Genomic DNA, 19,263 nt, shown 5'->3' on the forward strand with positions numbered 1-19,263 from the left:
TTATAAAAATAAAATATATCATCATTAATTTTAATATTAATTTTTAAAAATATTACCTTTAAATTCATATTATATAAATGATTTATCCTTTTATAAATTTAATTATTATTATTAGTTATATTATCAAAGTAAAGATTTATGTGTTACCAAAGGTCTAGTCTATACAAGAGGAATTTTGTTTGAACAATTATATCTATATCAATGATTTGAGCATAAAAAAAAAAAAGTTGGTATCCAACGCTCCTTCACCACCTAATATATATATATATATATATTTATATTGTTGATTAAATTACCCAAAATTTGTATAGTATATTTACATGTTAATTAAATTACAAATATAATTACTCAATAATTCAAAATGCTATAAATATAAAATTAAAAATATAAGCAAAACAACAAATTTTTTAAGTTTTGTATTCATTCACAATACCATTAAAGTGATTTCATATACCGAAATATCAAATACATATATATTTTTTTGTATTTATAGACAAATTTTTAGTTCATAATCTAAGCTCTATGGTATGTAATAGTCAATATCCTTCAATAACTTAAATAAAATAGGATACGTACTAACAAAAAAAAAATCATAATATTATAAAAATTTATCTCAAAATTCGAGTAAAATCATCAGAAGAGTGATGAATTATTTATTCAAATAAATTGCAGTATATATATTTTTTGGATTGATATTATTATTATAATTCACACTGTTATTTTTCTTTTGGTGACCATAATCTATAAGTTTCGTTTGTTTATTGTGAGCATTTGGTTGTTCGATTTTTTCTCTAAAATTATCATTTACACGATAAACCAAAATAAATATATCAATAACAATATATGTAAAAAGTAAAATAATGATATATATATATATATTATTAAGAGGATATACTACTAATTTTAATTAAATATTATTACATTATGGTAAAAATATGAATAAATATATACGAGCAAAAGTGAAGGAAGACGTGGCTCGACAATGAAGGAAGCTAAAGATGAGGGTGCTACAACGAAAGAGAACTAAGATAAGAGTATATATATATATATATGTATATTAAAAATTTTGGTATCAATATAACAAATTTTTATAATTTCTACATATGAATTTTACAAATTATGGAATAAATCTAAATATAAAAGAATATTGAAAAAAAAAACAAAATTAAAAGGAAAAAAAAAAAAAAGGTTTTGTGGGATGTCTAATTTCTTAAACACGATGTTTCAAGGATGTTGACCAATAAATCGACATTCTTGACCTTTTCCTCCAAATTCTCGTGACAACTTTTCGATCTCAAATATCCAATGGGCTTCTCCAAAAACTCGGCGACAATCTCTTCACTCATTTTCTCGGCCAACAAAATCTCTTCGACCGCCAACTCTCCTTTAACTCTTCCCATAAACTTCTCCATTTCCAACTTTCTGATTCTCTCCGCGGCCGTCTTCAACCTCTGAACTACGGTTTTCATATCCGGCTCCAATCCGTCCAGAAATTCAGGCTTATCATGAGAAGAGCTTTCGCCTTCTTTCTCGCTGGGGCGCGGTTGTTTCGTTAGGATTTGTGCAGTGAAGTTGTTAACGGAGGTGAAGGGACAACGTTTCTGAAATACGGCGGCGTTAATGGTGTTGATTGGTTGGCGAAGGCTTCTGACTCGGTGCGTGGACATGATCGCCATGGCGGTTTGGGCTTTGGTACCCAATAAACTGGGCAAGGGAATTGTGATGTTAAGGCTGAGTTTAGTGGAAGACGGCAACGGAGAAGGAGTAAGCATTTTGGTTTCTCTGGTTGGGTTTCACGAGAGAGAGAGAGAGAGAGAGAGAGAGAGAGAGGGAGTTCCAAGGTTTTGGATTTGGGGTTGAAGGTTGATGGAGGGAGAAAGAGCTGTAATTTTATGGAGGAACCGACCTCCGCGTGGGATTTGACTTATGAAAGTCAAGCCGTCGGTCAAAGTTTGACCACGTGAAGGCTGTGCCTGCAATGTATTTTCAGAATATAATAAATATAAGTATACTAAAAACAAATATGAACTCATTTATAATTTCATACTTAATTTAAAATACAAAATTAATTTTGATGAAATTTTAAGTGTATTATTTCAATTAACCGTGAAATTTTTTAATCATCGTAATTTTTCTCGATCAATTATATAATTAATAAAAATTCTACCAATTAAATCTATTTTATTACATTAAAACCCACACCGAACGCAACTCGCGGCTCAGTCTTGCACTCAACTCGCCCCAAACATTATCCTGGCTCGTGCAAATTGCAGCCTATTCTTTTAAATTTCCAAATGGTGCTTGTTCCAAGGAGTTTTCTTGTGGTTTTTTGATGATCGAAAAACAAAGGTTCTTCAGGGTTCCTATGTTTTTGAGTTGCCAAAGAAAGAGAAAGAAGTGGGGAGGATAGCCAACAATAGGGAGTCACTCCTGAAGAGGCGAGAAAGAGAGAAGCGACAAGGAAGATATGTTCATGTGATGGGGCCAGAGGGAGGACCTGAGAACAGGAGAATAGGTGTTGGAGCGCAGGTGTGTACAGAAGGGTCAGAGGTCGTTATGTGGGAACATGAGGAGGGAGTGGCAATGCTAGGAGAGATTTTAGACCGATAAGGGAAGGGGAGGCTCCTAGAAGCGGATTAGGATTGGAGAGATTATTACAAAGGGAGCTTTTTTCTTATTCACTATTGGGAGGGTCGGGCTCTAGGATTTTTTGGTAAGGGATTAGAGAGAGTGCCGAAGATTGAGGGGGTCTTTGTCCTCCTTGAGGAAGCGAAAAACAGATGAAGGGAGTTCTATGAGGTTTCTTTGGGAGAAGAGTGCATAAAAGAGAGCTATTCTTATTATAAACCTTCTCTGTTTTTGGGATTTGGAATTTTCTTGGTTTCTTTTAAATTCTACTCAGGGAATGAAAACTAGGAAAATTGCAAAACAAGTAAGGTAAAAAAAAAAAGAGACCGTAATTTGTGAGAGGTATGTATTAATTTCTATTATGAATTCATGTCGAATGTTGCTTTGAATTATGAATGAACGACACTTTATTCTTTAGGTTATTGGTTAATTGGTTTCTGTGCTCATAATCATTATCTTTTATTTCTTTCTACTCACTCACTTTCTTGAACTTTCACTGCTATGATTATCTGGAATAGGACTATTATAAAGCATGTTATGATTTTCTTGAGACCATTTAAGATGCTTTATTCTACATTAAGAACAATTGAGCAGATCTTGATATAATTCAACCTTTATGTACAAATTTTTGCAAATCAATTGCTTGGTTAAAGTCCAAAAAGAGTGTTATTTTAAGCTCAAATCTCTTTCTTCTTTCTTGCTTGCTATTTAGTTTTTTTCGAGAACCCTCAAAAGATTAACCGACAACTGAATTAATTTATGGGATGGTTAATGGACTTCCCTATTTTATCATTTAACTGATCTTGTTATTGCTACTAGACCTGTTTAATGTCTATTCTTGTATTCTAGAGCTTGTTATGACCAAATGGTAATGAAAAGGCTTAAGGAAATACGTTTGGGTTTATTGTTTTAAAGCGATTAGCTATTACTCTCTCTGTACTTTTGTCTCCATGTCATTTATGTTTTATTATTTAAGAAAAATAACATTTAAGGAGTGTTGCATCCCTTATTTCTCTATGCAAATCTTATTGTCCCTGTGAGGGCACTTGGTCTCTTTTATGTTTTGGAATGTTTAGTTGCTATAAGGTTTTTGATTGCAATGAATTTGCTTTCTCTTTGTTAGGTCATGATAAATTGTGATTTGCATGAATATCTATTTGCGATTTCTTTTTAGCTCCATAAGTTTCGTCTAGGATTAAGAAAATACTAAAATATCTCTCTCTACCTCTGATATCTTTGATATGGATATTTTTATGAAATTCTAAAAGTTTTACGTTTTGCATGCTAAACATTTGGGACATGGCTCAATGCTTCTTCACATATCTAGTCTTTAAGACATGGTTTGAAGAAACTTATTTGAATGTGGATGGTCTAATTTTATTGTTCATGTATGTTTAAAGATGAAACGGTTCTAAAAAAGAAAATTATGGAAATCAAGATAATGACTGCTAATACTTAATTGATCATCAAGTTAAAGGAGCACTGTTTTGAATTTTTGCTTGATTTAGTTGCTCATATATTTGTGAGATTATGATCGTAAAAGATCATGAAGGGTATTACAATTTCCCTCTTACATATTTAGTTTTGAGAGATAGTTAAGTAAAAATTTATATCGTATAGTTTAATGAGTTTTTATTTGTAGAAGATTATCAACCTCAAGCACTTTCGCATTTCTTAGGTTATGAATAAATGTTTCATGTAATTTCTCCATAATTAATTAGTCTATACTATACAGCAATTGCATCACAACTTTTTATCCTGAATCCCTTGGAATTTAAATCTCTAATTCCTTGTAAATTCAAAACTTTATGCTGCAGTAGTGATTCTCATGACAGTTTCTGAAATAATTTTATTTTTTGAGGAGCTTTGTTGTCTTTCAGATATTGATGTGGTGACACGTGAATATTATTTATCGGGCAATGGAGATACTCTGAACATTCCTTTAATTTTGTATCAACATTCTAATAAAAATACCTCAATGCATCAAAATTCCTAAGTTTGAGACCCACTTCAAATATGGTACCAATAGTTACAATTTTTACTTTATTATATTGTTTAATGTGTTCCTAATTCTTTTTTTGAAACAAAATAATAATAATAATAATAATAATAATAATAATAGACTAATTAGTGATTGATATTAAAAGTGGATTCTTGCAGTAGTCATTGATTATATACTAAGAGGCTAGAAAGCTGTGATTGTCTTGGCTTATATTTCACAAACAAAGTCAAAATGAAAGTAAAAATTAGTATACGCAGATTTACATCGTAATGACTGCTTAGATGGGGATGTAACTCTGAGTTATTTAAGTTTATTTATTGTTATTTGCATTCTTATACCATTTGATGTCCTACCAAAGTGATTCACTCTCCTACAATTTGATCGATTTTACTACAATTACAACGCAACTATGTTGCCGATTAGTAAAATTTGATGCATTCGAGTACGACTACGATAATGATGCAGATAAATATAAAAGATGTAATTCATTAATTTGAAGAAAAACATCATTATGTAAAAATTATGTTATTGGTGTAAAGATTGTGGTATTTGACAGTTTACTTGAATCCTATAAAACAATCATTTTCTCAGTCAATGTAATATTGTATAAGAATACGTTTTTAAGCAAAGTCAAGTTTCATTTATAGAATAACTTGGGGATTGAGCAAGTTCATGGGTGGCGCAACTGCACTGTGTGCCTCCTCACAGGCATGTTTATAAATTGAAAGCATGCAAAACGAGATTTCAAAATTCAACTGCTTTCTCCTTCCCATTAACAAAGTAGACAGCCAACAAATTTTACATCATAGAGTTGAGTTGCCTTGGCAGGTAGTAGTACTACAACTTGCTCTGTGGGACTTGTCAAGCCGTACACAGTAGGAAAGGTGCCAGATTCAAAACTCGCAGAGAGCATCTATTTGAAGAATATAATGTAAGTAAACATGCATTATTGAGAATAACAATGAGTAGCTTATTAATTTATCGTGTCACGAAATACATTAGAATATGATATGACCGTACTTCAACCTCGTAAAACTAGTATAGCAAGATGCTCCGTCCAAGCTTTACCTTAATAAACCTGTTGTAATGCGAGTCACTGATGAATGTTGCATGACCACTTCATCACACTCTGCTGTCAGGGGTCAAACAACCATGAAAACTGTGGTGCGCTCAATTCTTGCTGCATATAATTTGCAACTTAGTTCTTTCTCTTTATATGGAGGTTAGCCGTGCTGTATTGCCTCCATAACTTCGGTTCAAGGTTTTAGTTTTCTCAACTTTTTTCCTTCAGTAAAATAACATCTAATTGATATTATTATATAATCTTTTTCTATTGTCTTCTCACTAAGTACAGAAAACCTATTTGTTCAACTATCCAGAATAGAGTAGAATTTGAAGTTAACGACAACATAAAATCAGCTCCTGGAAGTGGGATGAATATAACCCAACAGACCAGACCAGTCATACTAACAAACATATATCCTCACTTTCCGAAACATGTTAGGCCAATAAGCCAAATGGAATTGAGACAACACATTTTAAATTCTAAGTCTCACAAATTTCAGTGAAATTTAAACATGGAAGTAAATTTCACTTTGGATCCTTCGCAATTCAATTTTTATTATGTTGGGAAAGATTTTTTGTCCGTCTCATATTTAAAATAAGTGCCGATTTTTAACTGAATTCAACAAACAAATTTCTGCATTCCAAATGAAACTTTTAGTAAAAGTACAAAAATCCCTCTTTGTGCAACTACCGACAATAAGGAAAGATTAGCAAGTAGCAAAGCAAGTTCTAAGATAAGCCAGATTTTTATAGTTACGTATAGGGGTAAGGTCATTGACCTTTCACTTTCCTTGGTTAAAACCACTGCGTTTGACATTAGAACATGTACACTAGCATGTATAAATGACCTGGTCATAATACCTCCTATCCAGTTGAGACAGATACAACGTCTGCTGCTTTTTCTCATGATTGTGACTACTTTTTATACATGCATACAAGAAATAAGTTGTTCAGTCCAACTTATAAAGAGTGAGATTTTGGTCATACTATGACCAGGTCGAAGAAACTAATCCAATCGGTCTAAAGGGATTGGACCAAGGTACTTGGAATAATCATTTACATTATGTGCTCAATTAAATGCAGCAAAAAAATCACTCTGGTTTTAGACAATTTAGAAAATTCAAGGCAATGCCTCAGGTGGAAAAATTGGCAATGCCAGTGGCAAAACTATAACTAAGAAAGCTTCCTTTGTGTACACAATGAGTTTTAAAAATATACCTGCATACAGCAAATTATCTGTTGAGAGGGATTCAATCAGCTTTGCTGGAGAAGTATTCTTGCTCTACACTGAAGTTCAACCATAGAACCTAGTCCAAGACCTTCAGAAGGCTTGAGATGTTTCCAGTTTTCTATGGCACTGACTAATTTCTGAATGAAAACTACCCTCCTGTGTGATCTTCTTTTACATTTACCATATACAGCCTCAAATTCTTGAGATTTGGCAGCAGCAGCCAATAGCACAGAATCAGGAAGACCTGAACATTGTTACAAGGAGTGGAACATAGCTTAATGATAAGGCGACAGCACTACAAACATTAATTCATAATTTATGAAAATAAATTAGAGGCAAATTTTCATTTTCTGAACAGATCTGCACATACGAAAGTAAATGTAATTTCCTACTTGAAGTATTCATCATACAATCTGTCAGCTTGATGCCTAAGTCATACCAAATTTGAAGAAAGCATGGATTTTGCAGCAAGATGCTCATAAGTATGGGTCACAACGTATAACTTCAAAATAAACCATTAAACTCTACCTTGACAACAGAGAGGCAGAGAAGTCCAAATAATCTTACCAGCTAATCTAGCAACATTGACACCATAACTTTTGGGGCATGCACCAGGTGTCAACCTGTAAAGAAATGTGACTTCTTCAATACCTCCAACACCATTTCCAACTTGGCATGCCATGTGACAGAGGGAGACCTGTATTATATGAAAGGGAACCAACCAAAATGTTAGAAAAGCTTTAAATACTTCAGGAGAAGAAAGGTATAACATTCATTATGAGGTCCAGGCATCAGGTCCATGACAACAAAGTTACCAACATCACTTTCAATCTTCAATAATGCTTATGAGTTAGATAACACCAATGAGATGTAAATCATTAATCTAGAAAGTTCAGTTTATGAAATGTTATGTCAACAATACAGAGACATACCTTAGGATCTCCCTCATAGTCTACAGCTAATCGGTGATAGTGAGTTGAAAACATTCCTCTGCATTGGACCTTATTAACAAAATGCTCAAGAACCGATTCCCTGCCAAATTGAATTTGAGAAACTGAGATGTAAATCACTAACCTAACAAACCGCCAAACTAGCATTTCACAGAAAATGCTGAATAGGTGGAAAGAACCAATTAGAAAAGTGAGGGCTAATTACGCAATGGCTTGTCCATCTGAAGTTGCTGTCCCACGCCCAAGCTCATCCAGTGCAACCAATGAATTGCGAGTTGCTGACAACTGTATTAAGCATCATAAATAGCCACTGACATCAACATGCTTATAACAAAATTTATCTATGTCATATATTGGAAAGTGTATATTATGTTTAATTAGGGAAAATGGTATATTATTAAAATACTTGTATGTAATTAATTGTATGTTTCCTTTTCTTATACTCAAGAGTATATTTTATATATATATATATATATATATATACATTCTTTCATCTTGTGCTTAGAATATTTGGGTGTTTCGCCTTTATTCACATACATCAGCATCAGTGAGGGAAACTCGACCTAAAAGCCCTCGAGTGTGTTTTTGTGGGATATTCCTCAATTCGAAAGGGCTACAAATGTTATCATCCGCCTACTAAATGTTGATACATTTGTTGAGATTGATTCATACTTTAACAAATCTACTCGTCATGGGGAGATTGTAGCAGAAGATAAAGACCTTTTCTTTTTTGACCTGACCTTACCATCTACATCATCAGCACCTCTACACTAGCAAATAGACCTCTCAGTTACCTTAAAATCCAGAAAGTTACCTTACATTACCCTCAACATCATTGGCACCTCTACCACCAGTAAATAACCCTCCTCAGTTACCTCACAACCCAGAAAATTATCCACCTCCATTACTTCAAACCAAGAGAATGAACCAGCATCAATAACCATACATGACCCAAGATTCTCTCAAGTGCACTCAAGAAGAAAGCATTAGAGTCAAATTTTTTAAATGAGGTAACTTCTGATAATCTTTTGCATTTTGACATGGCTATAACTATTGCAATTTGAAAAGGAACCAGAGAATGTATTAAACACCTATTTTATCTAATCTCAAATTTTATGTTATTTGAGTGTTCATCATGCCATAAGAGGTTCTTTGTAAGTTTAAATATAGAGTCTATTTCTAACATATTATCTAAGACATCATCTTACAAAAATAGGAAAATGCTATGAACATTGAAATACAAGCTATGGGAGGTAGTGGAACTACCTAAGGAAAAAAGATCTAGGGGATGCAAATTAGTGTTTACCATAAAGTACAAAGCTGATGGTACAAGAGAGATACAAAGCAAGATTGATAGCCAAGAAATATACCCAAACATATGAAATAGATTATCAAGAGACTTTTGCACCTATTGCCAAAATAACCACAGTTTGAGTTCTATTGTCTCTAGCTACCAATTTTGATTAGAAACTGCAACAGTTTATGTAAAGAATGCATTATCGTACAAGGACGTTCAAGAAGAAATTTATATGGAAATTCGACCAGAATTCACAAAAAATGCAAGAGTAACTAAAGTTTGCAGATTAAACGATGCTCTTTATGGGTTCAAACAGTCACCAAGGGCATAAATTTGGAAGGTGTGCATAGGTGATGTTGGCCATGGGATATAAATAAATTAAAAAAGATCATACTTTGTTTATCAAATACTAAGACTTAAGAGGAGATACAATGCTGCTTGTGCATGTCGATGACATTATTACAAGAAGCAATGATAAACAACAGAGATTAATACTCAAATAATGCTCGGCCAAGGAACTTTAAATTAAAGAACTGATGAGTCTAAGATACTTCTTCGGAATTGAAGTGATCTATTCAAAAACTGAAATTTCCATCTCACAATAAAAGTACATCAGCAAACTTCTAAAAAATATATGCAAGCTGGCATGCAAACCTATTAGCACAACAATTGATCCCAATCATAAACTGGGACTAGCAGAAGAATATGTAGCTATCAACAAGAAAATGTATTAGAGACTAATTAGAAGATTTATCTATCTACCGCACACAAAACTAGATATTGCTTATGCAGTAAGTGTGACAAACCAGTTTATGCACAATCCTAAAAGGACGTGCACTTACAGGCAACATAACTAGTACTGAAGTACCTGAAGGGAACACTAGAAAAATATATTATGGTTAGAAAGAGTAACATATTACTCATGGAAACATAATGAATACACTGAATCAATAGTGGATAGAAGATCCACTATAGGTTATTGTATCTTGGAGGAAATTTAGTCACATGAAGAAGTAATAAATAGAACGCAATGACGAGATATAGTGTAGAATCAAAATTTCGGACAATGACTCAACAAGTATGTAAGTTACTATGACTAGATATGATTCTGTGAGACCTAATGATCAATGGGTTGGTCCTATGAGACTCTACTGTGATAACAAATTAACAATCAACATTCCTCATAATGCAGTGTAACACGATAGGACAAAACATGTTGAAGTTGACAAATATTTTATTAAAGAAAAACTAAATAGTAGCTCGAAATATATACCTTATATGCTTACTAACTTTCAATTTGCAGATGTATTGATTAGGGTTTAAATAATCCAGTGTTCCAGACAATCATTGTCAAGTAGGGAATGGATAATGTTTATTCACCAGTTTGAGGGTAAGTGTTAGAAAGTGTATATTATGCATAATTAGAATAAAGGGTATATTAGTAAATTACCTGTACATAATTGTAGGTTTTCTTTTCTTACACAAGAATATGTATATATAGGGCCTCATTATTCAACAATAAATACGGAATTCCATTCTTCCACACCATAAATGCTTTAGGCAACTAAAGCATAGGCGCTCTAACAAAAAGAAGATGGAAACAAGAAGTCCCCACAGAAAAGGATATCATGAAAAAACATATATACTGATTCAATTTGAGTAACTTGTTGGAGAATGCAAGTACAAAATTTAAATTGATTCGTTTATGGTAATTCTGGCACATGATGTCTCAAAGCCAGAATGCTATAGTGAGATCCATCCTTTTTTCACTTTTTTCTTATACTCAACATCTTTAACGCGGCTCGGTCAGGGTCATATAATATGGCATTTTCTAATCTGTCAATCCAAACCAAATGTACACTCACCAGCATTAAAGCAGTTTCAGAGAGTTCGGTTAAGAATGTACTCTGCCCTCCCATAATATGATCTTTGGCACCCATGCGAACAAAAATTCGGTCCACAGGTGAAAGTTCAAGGCTTTCAGCAGGAACGTCTGCTCCAACCTGGGGAAAATATTAAAGATCCAGAACTGATTTTTTCTCCTTAAACAAGAAACAAGGTTTTGACAAATTTTACCTGAGCTAGAATTACAGCCAAGCAAATTTGGCGAAGAAGAGTTGACTTTCCACCCATATTAGGACCAGTGAGAAGGATGAAACTGGCATTTCCAGAACCACCAATAGTCATATCATTGGGGACAAATGCACCCTTGCCTAAAGAATCACTCCTAAGAACAGGATGTCCTAAAATTTTAGCAGAAAAGTATGGCACAGCGTTTGAAGATGATTGGCCTAATATAGCTGGGCGGCATGTTGGTCCTTCATAAAAATCCCTTGCAATTGCCAGACTGATTAATACATCCAGCTCTGCAACATGGCATAACCAACATAAGCAAATTCAGTTGCAAAAATTTAATTGGAAATGTATTCCATTCTCACCACCATCCTTGTGAACTAGTTAAGTTCTACAACCAAATCAAAATTTGGGACAAATTTAAATGTATAAATATTATGATAATCTCATCACATGTTCTTAAAGAAAAATGTAGAAATAGCCATCGTGATGTTATTATTTTTGCCACCTGAAAGAGAGGTGCTGAATCACAAAATAGAAAACTTACTTCAAATGCATGAATATAAGCAAGGCTAACCTGCAGTTGCAGAAACCAGCAGTCGCCACTTATTATGATGCTCACAGAAACGTCTGATTAGCCTCTGCAAAATGCTCTTTAAAGTTGACTCCTTTTCAGATTCACCTTCTGAGAGCTCTCTCAGTAACTTCTTGATAGTAGGAGTCCAGTACCGAAAGAAACCCTGCACGCATCAGGAAAATAATCTTGACTAAATTCAGTGCTGAATTTGAAAGCTAAGAAATTCCGTGGTAATTTCTGAATAATTAAGTACTGAATTCAATTGAAATATTTAATAAGTACAATGATTGAAAGCCGAAAGGCATATATCTAATAAATTTTCAATTTTGATTATATATAAACTATGTAGTGGGGATAGAACAGTAAAACAAAATTAGCAAAAAAGCATTCGTGGAATGTACGGAAGTAAAAAGTTAACGTCGTCAAATTCTTAAAGGGGCAGAAAAAGGCTGTTCAACCATCTACTTAAAAAAGATCTTTTTACAACATGTTCTAAGTGAATTTTGACTTAACTTGTTAATTGAAATGGCAGCTCATTACAAGATTGAAAATAAGGAATGTTAAAAATGTAATTATAAGTACACAATTAAGATATCAAAGAGGCCTTAAGTGAAAGATCATGGCGCACATCTAGTGCTTTATAGATATTTCATATTTTAATGATCCAATGTTTAACCAAAAATAAAAGTGAGCAAAAAATAATAATTACTTTTTTGGATGAACGCAACTCATAATCCCGAGGAACGCTTCCTTGCAGGCTTTCTGGTACTTCTAGCAGATATGTTTCTTTCCCAACAGTGACATAATTAATCTGTATTGATCAGAGAATGGGAACCAATTAATTATTCACCAAATGAAAACTTGGAAACAAACAAACAAACAAACAAGCAAGAATTGCTTTGACAAAGTTCTCACTGATGTATCTCCAAGTAATTTCCTCTGCTCCTTGAGGTGTTTTGCTAAAGTAGATTTGACCTCCTCAACTGTTTTGCAGGCAAAATCATACTCCCCGTCAACTCCTTCATGAGGTATCACACGTCCAGAGTTATTGGCTTCTGCCCAGTCAAAAGCATCTTTGAATTGTTTAAGAATTGACTGGGTATCAGGAAGACCTTCACCTGCACATGGTTAAAGTATAAGATGCTGAACAATATTTATGAAGGATATAAGAGCACCAAAGCCAGCAATACCAGGAGTTAACAAATGATGTAGCTGTCTAGATTTGACATTTTCCAAAATAACACTAAGTGAGGAGCATTCTTGAGCAATCAATTCACAACCCCGTAGAGCTGAAATAAATTCTTGAAGTTGTTTTTTGGCTGCATCTTCATATAGAACAACTTTATTTGCATTTCTTCCATTTGCTTCACTGTTTTCAATGACAAACACCAATCTTAGATCTTCCATGGACACCAGAAAATTTGACGTACATAATCATGAATTGTATTCATATTGATACATGTCTAAGTTTGGCCCATGCTTTACCTGCTAGCAAAGATACGCACAAGCAACCGTTCCATGTCTGGAAGCCTGGATAGTGCTTTTCGGAACTCAAGTACATATTCCAGATTCTCACCCTAGAAACATGAATAATATAACAGTATGCTCAGTCATAAATGTCGCAGAACAGCAAGATTTCCAAATCATCCAGGCTGAAGCTTTACATCATTGAGGACATGATATTCATGCCTAAACCCATGAAAAGTTCCGAATTTATATAAGCAAGGCCACCCTCCAACCCAACAGCATACAAGATGGAAAGTTAGTTACAGGCCATACAACATTCACAAGTTCGAACTCTATATTGGATCCAAATTAGTTTATGCGATGTTGAGTTGGGAAATTAATTTCCAGCAGATCTGTTGTTAGATTTGTTGAGAGATTACGGGAATTAATTTACAGATTTTTTAGATTCTATATAAAATAAAGTCATTGGGTTAAAATAAGAAAGGTTGGTTGTAATTAATTGGTAGAACTGCAGATGCTTGTTTCTTATTGGCTACTTTGAAATATTCTCTTGGAACAAAATTTGCTATATCCAAGGAAGTTATATTTGTTAATCAACATAAATATATTCTTGATCAACTCAGTGAAACAGGTCTACTTGGTGAAGGCACTAAAGCTCCAATTGAGCCCCACATAAAATTTAAATCTGCCAATGCCGAAGAAGTGGCTAACAGGGAGCAGTCCATAACTTTTGCAGTTCGTATACTGACTCAATTCATGTCCAAACCAGAACCAGAAAACTTTGAGCTTGTGTACAGGACCCTAAAGTACCTAAAGGGAACTCCTGAAAAAGAATTGATGTGACAGAAACTTGAATGTCTGCAAATTGAAGTATATACAAATGTAGATTGGGCTGGAAATACCATCTGTAGGAGATCAACCTATAGTGATTATACATTTGTTGGAGGCAACTTATTTACTTAGCATAGTAAGAAACAAAATGTGATTGCTAAAAGCAAGCAATGCATTAAGAAAGAAATGCAATGAAAACAGAGCTTCCCTCATTTATCTACAGCAAGCAACATGGATCTCATTCATTGAAGATCTGCAACATGGATCTGATTCTGTGGCCACAGGTAGTAGTCCCCAGTTTATCCAGCATATGCAATATGAATATTGAGGGAGATGAAAATTTCAAGACACAGACTAATTTGGTATGAGAATTACTGGGAGGTAGTTTGTCAAACCCAAACTCCAACCACAAACCACAAGATTTCTTGGAAAAGGGTTTGGAAGTCTCATATTTATCCGATATCCTTAATGTGACTATTGCACTGAAAATATTATATTTTTTTATAAAATCAGAAATATTATTGAGAAATGAGAGAGAAAAAATACAATGCTGGAGAATAAGTCATCACCAAAAATACAAAAAAAAATGTTAAATGAAAACCAGCACTGAAAAGATTACATGAACCAATAAAGGAATATTGAAGGTCAAATTATGAATACATAACTCACCCGTAAACCAGCTATAGCATCCTGTCGTTCCTCGATTGATCCTGGATGATATAAAGGTCTTGCAAGCCATGTCTTCAGTAAACGCTTCCCAAATGCTGTCACACAGTGATTCAATTGTGCATATAGTGTCCTTCACAAACAAAAAATTGCTTGATAATGAGTCAGAACAACTCTGCATGTATATGCATTTCCTTTTTTATGAATATAGAAGCAAATGATCAACTAACCCTGAGGAATCTCCATTTCTGTTGTTCTCAAAAATCTCAAGATTTTCCAGGGCAGCAGCATCAAGTACCATGTAGGGTTTCTGAACTACATTACTGAAACCAGAGCAAGGGAGCAACTCAAATTTTGCAAACCTAAGCAATGTTTCATCTAGAAATGCCTGTCTTAGATAATAAAGAGTGCCTCCAAGGGCAGAAAGTGCTAAGCTGCCATCCCTGCCTCTGCGCACTAACTCTAACAAGAGCTCTGGCATGCAGCCACATTCATCTTCCTCGATGACAGATTTTGCAGTAGGTGAATTTGCACTGTTTAAATATTCAGTAGGTGATTGATCAGCAACTCGCTTATATAGAGTTTTGACTTCCTGAACAGTTCTCTCTGCATCCCAGAATTCAGTGGTTGGAATCAACTCATTGACCAATGGGTTTCTTGTATGTCTGAGCATTATCTTTTCAGTTTCAGAACCGAGCATTTTGGCAGGTTTAATAATTTCTACTGGCCTTAACTCAGATAACAGGCAACACAAGGCACTGCATTCCTGATCGTCCCTGAACTGGAAAAAGAAAAAGGGAGTGCATTCGGTCAACTAGACTATGATATCAATAGGTTAGGACCAAGCAGTAATCTATGGACATTTAGAGCACTAGTAGTAACATAAACATGGGGTAAATTGAGGGGCTTTCAAGCTGTGAGTTATTGACCTACACCTGTCCTAGAATAATCCTGCTGATTGCCACATCAACCACACACACACCAAATGTTAGATTTGATGCTTGGTTTGAAGAATGCCAAGGACTTTCAGCCACTGCCATTATGAAAGAGGCCTCAGGATTGGCTGACAGCATCTCGCCCTCTGTTACGGTTCCTTTGGTGATCACTGCACATATTTCACGCTTCACAACCTATAGACACAAGTAAGAATATTAGTGTAAGGGAAAAAAAAAGACACAGGTCCACTAATTCCAAAATGGTGGATCAATGAATGATTTAAGATTATAGGTGAAACATCAATTCTCATCAGCAAGAATCACTGTGACATCTGGAAGTCAGAATCATCATCCACAATTATCCTGACGAAAAAGGTGGATTAATGAATAATAGAAACTATTAAAAGATATGCCCAACACAAATGTTTCTGATCTCAACCTTCTAATGCACCAAAGGTTAATTGATAATCAACATATCATCAATTGGTATAGCCTTAGGAAAGAGGTGAGATTGAGAGAGAGGTATGTCATTAAGTAGTGCACCATGCAAAATAAAAAAAAAATACTTAATTATCTTGGGAAGATTGCAGATTTTTTCAGTTCTTATGCTCAGTAAGACAGACCTTATCTTTAGAACCTTTTTCCTTCCGTCGCAGCTCCAGCTGCTCTGGTGTTTCTGTCTGCTCAACTACAAGAACTCGATAACCCTGAGCCATAAACAAGTTTAAGCACATTTTCGGATCCAAAATCAAAATTGTGCTCACCAACAAAAAATTGCAATATGGGCAACAGAAAAAGTAATGCATAGATTAAAGACAAATAAACATGAACCTTTCTGGCCAATTTCTCCACATTCATTGAAAAGTTTTTCTCAGGAAACCCACAGTGAGGCTGTTCTCCCTGAAAATTCCAGAACATGTCAAGTGTCAAGCAAAGATTTGGGACTGGAGGGGGATTGAGAGAAAATGTAGAAGATACATATTCTCAAAGATGAAAAAGAAGCATAACAACTCCCAAAAACTACAGGAGGAAGATTTTCATTTCTTTTCTCCAAGCTGTCACAATCATGGGTTAGTTCAAGATAGAAAGGAAGGACTGTATCCAAACTCCAGAAACAAGCTATTAATGTTAAATGAAGCAAAATCAATACCTTCATATACTGCAAATCCAGTTCTTTTGCCCCTACATGTGCATCCATTTCAAAAAGCTCATAAAACTTTCCCATCTGCTTCAAGGAAAAAGAAAAGAAGAAAGAAATGCTTATATGTTAATGCTACAAACAGGATGAAAATTCAAATGATAATGTATGCTATTTTATATATACCTTGAAAAAAATAACCTTATCCATATGCTTTGACTTAAACTCCCACCATTGCCTCTATTTAACCATAAAAGGCCATCAGTTCAAGAAAATTAAGGTGGAAGTAAATTTTAAATCATTCAAACTGATAGTGATTACCTGGCCACCCGTTAAACCCTTAACAAAATCAGGAGGCAGGTACAGAGTCCTGGGATCATAATTATCCTCTCCAGGACGCCTCCTTCTTGCATCCCTGCGCTCTCTGTTTCAAGATCGAAGCAATTCCGCATGAAATGAATTGGACAGGTGATAGCAAGTAAGATTCAATTAATTAATTAATGGCCTCCACAGAAAAGGCAACAAATAGAGGTGCAGACATGCTACTTATGCGACAGTGTGGCTAAATGAAAGCACAAAGAAGCCATGGCTAGATAAACACATAAAGAAACTGGAATTTCAAGAGACTGAGTCAAAGATACTTAAGACTGTTGCTATGCAGAACATACTCTGGCTTCATCACTCTTTTAGGCCATAAACCACAAAGATTGATCAAGAACTTACCCTCCCAGGAACTGCAACTTCTCTGCTTCACGACAGCTGAATTTGTCTGTGGCCTCACCTGTTAATACATTATCACTATTGAATGTTTTCTCACCTGCAGTAAAATATGCTAAAGCTGAGCATCAATAATCTGAAGTTACATTGTTACTTTCAGTTTCAGCTATTCCTGGGAGGTATTAATGAATTTATAGTACAAGCAGGAAAAGTAATTGGCAGAAGCGTTTGTAGCTAGAATCCAGAGGAAGCCAGGTTAGAAATGTCATAATTCATGCAAATTTCCAATTTGAAACTCGAATCGAAATGAAGTTGTTACCAACAGAATTATCTTTTATATTCAATTAATTTCCGGTAAAGTATATATATTAAAGACATTTCAAATACTGGCCATTAGTGACACTATCCAAATTGCCATGCTCTCCATCCACAAGCTCAAAATTGAAGAAAAATAATAGATGCCATGACTTAAATTTTCTAAATGATTAAATCGCTTGATGGAAAAAACTGGTATCCAAACATACTGCATGACTTACTTTCAGTAATCTTCACAGGCTCAATAACGGAAACCTTAAAGTTTCCTTTACCCACATCTCCAATACTCTTACTCTTCTTTCCCGACTCAGGCTTCCCTCCTCTACTTGTCTTCCTCTTCCTAGATTTAATCTTCCCACTGGACTTTCCTTTTAAAATTTCCTGCATTTCTTCTGCTTCTTCTTCCTCGTTGTCTTCATCTTTCTCATCCTCCAAAACAACATCATCTTCTTCAGCATCCTCACTGACCTCCTTCTCCATATTTTTGCCCCAGTCCTCGTCGCTAGAATCATCGCCATCACTCTTATCCTCTTCCTTTTGAACATCTTCCATCTCCTCATCCTCAATCACAACCCTATTAAACATGGAAGAACCTCGCCGCAACCGCTTGAACTTCTTCTCACTGTCTCCTTGAATCCACTCAATCTTCTCCTCTCCCAATTCCAACAACTCCTCTTCGCCATCGTCGTACAGAACCGAATGTTTCCGGGATGTCTTGTCATACGATGTCACGCGACCTTCGTACCATTTCTTATCCAACGGCCAGTAAACCCTAATCCTCTCGTCTAACACTTCTTCCCCACATGATCTGGCGACTGGCGTCGAAGGATGAGGAGAGGAAGATTGGCCAATGACTAGGAGAGGCTTCTTAGGCTTCGATTGGAGCGGCGATGGCGTTGTCGGGCTTGGTCCCGGGCTAGGTGGACCCGGACTAGGGTTAGTGTTATCTGTAGATTCGGTGCTTTTCTGTTTGGAAAGAATAGTAGAAGGAGAAGGAGACGGAGACATGGTTTTGGAGAAGAAGGCAGTGATCTGACGCTGCTGATTCACCAGCGGCGATCTACCATTGCTTTGACGACGTGACGACGCCATTTGAATTCACTGTGCTCCGGTTGCAACAGAGAAAGAGATTAGACAGTACAGAGAGATGGAGACAGAGATTCTCAAAAGATGACGAGAGAAGAGAGTACGACTGTTAGCAAACAATATAGCGTAAAAGAGGAAAAAGGAGGAGATGCCATTGATTGGCAGAGTAGAGAAAATAGTGCGTAGTTGGCGGGAAATCTACGAGGAAATCCCCCCGAGAAGCATAACTGCTGGCGTTCTTTGGCGGGAACGTCCTGCTTTACCCTTTTTTTTGGGCGGTGGCTT

The 19,263-nt window shown here is 35.2% G+C and overlaps 1 protein-coding gene across 7 annotated transcripts; it reads right to left on the minus strand.

Moving 5' to 3' along the window:
* Positions 1–5,372: 5,372 nt before the first annotated feature.
* Positions 5,373–19,263, minus strand: MSH6 (MUTS homolog 6). 7 transcript variants are annotated; one of them, XR_015818038.1, is made up of 23 exons: positions 18,114–19,262; positions 17,584–17,692; positions 17,182–17,284; positions 17,047–17,100; positions 16,873–16,947; positions 16,554–16,622; positions 16,346–16,429; positions 15,723–15,917; positions 15,018–15,568; positions 14,791–14,920; positions 13,309–13,400; positions 13,014–13,192; positions 12,739–12,941; positions 12,533–12,634; positions 11,824–11,986; positions 11,250–11,539; positions 11,039–11,176; positions 8,082–8,161; positions 7,859–7,958; positions 7,494–7,623; positions 6,914–7,170; positions 5,699–5,915; positions 5,373–5,543 (listed from the first exon to the last, which is right to left on the minus strand). XR_015818038.1 is itself a non-coding variant. In XM_088216602.1 (22 exons), the coding sequence occupies exons 1-21, from the start codon at positions 18,982–18,984 to the stop codon at positions 6,950–6,952; spliced, it is 3,939 nt and encodes a 1,312-aa protein (XP_088072728.1). In that variant the 5' UTR covers positions 18,985–19,262; the 3' UTR covers positions 5,373–5,543; positions 6,914–6,949. The 7 variants fall into 7 exon arrangements, 5 of the variants coding, with proteins under 5 accessions (XP_088072728.1, XP_088072730.1, XP_088072729.1 ...); XM_088216602.1 differs by lacking the exon at positions 5,699–5,915; XM_088216604.1 differs by lacking the exon at positions 5,373–5,543 and having other exon boundaries at positions 5,563–5,915; positions 17,584–17,641.

This window comes from Carica papaya, chromosome 3 (genome assembly GCF_054855325.1).
Source record: "Carica papaya isolate Zhongbai chromosome 3, ASM5485532v1, whole genome shotgun sequence".
NCBI lineage: Eukaryota > Viridiplantae > Streptophyta > Magnoliopsida > Brassicales > Caricaceae > Carica > Carica papaya.

Coding starts and splice junctions, on each gene's coding strand:
- MSH6 (XM_088216602.1), bottom strand. CDS start 18,984: ATGGCGTCGTCACGTCGTCAAAGCAATGGTAGATCGCCGCTGGTGAAT. Junction 15,918..16,345: donor AAAAAGGTTCTAAAGATAAG/GTCTGTCTTACT, acceptor TTGTGTCTATAG/GTTGTGAAGCGTGAAATATG. Junction 14,921..15,017: donor AGAAATGGAGATTCCTCAGG/GTTAGTTGATCA, acceptor TTGTTTGTGAAG/GACACTATATGCACAATTGA.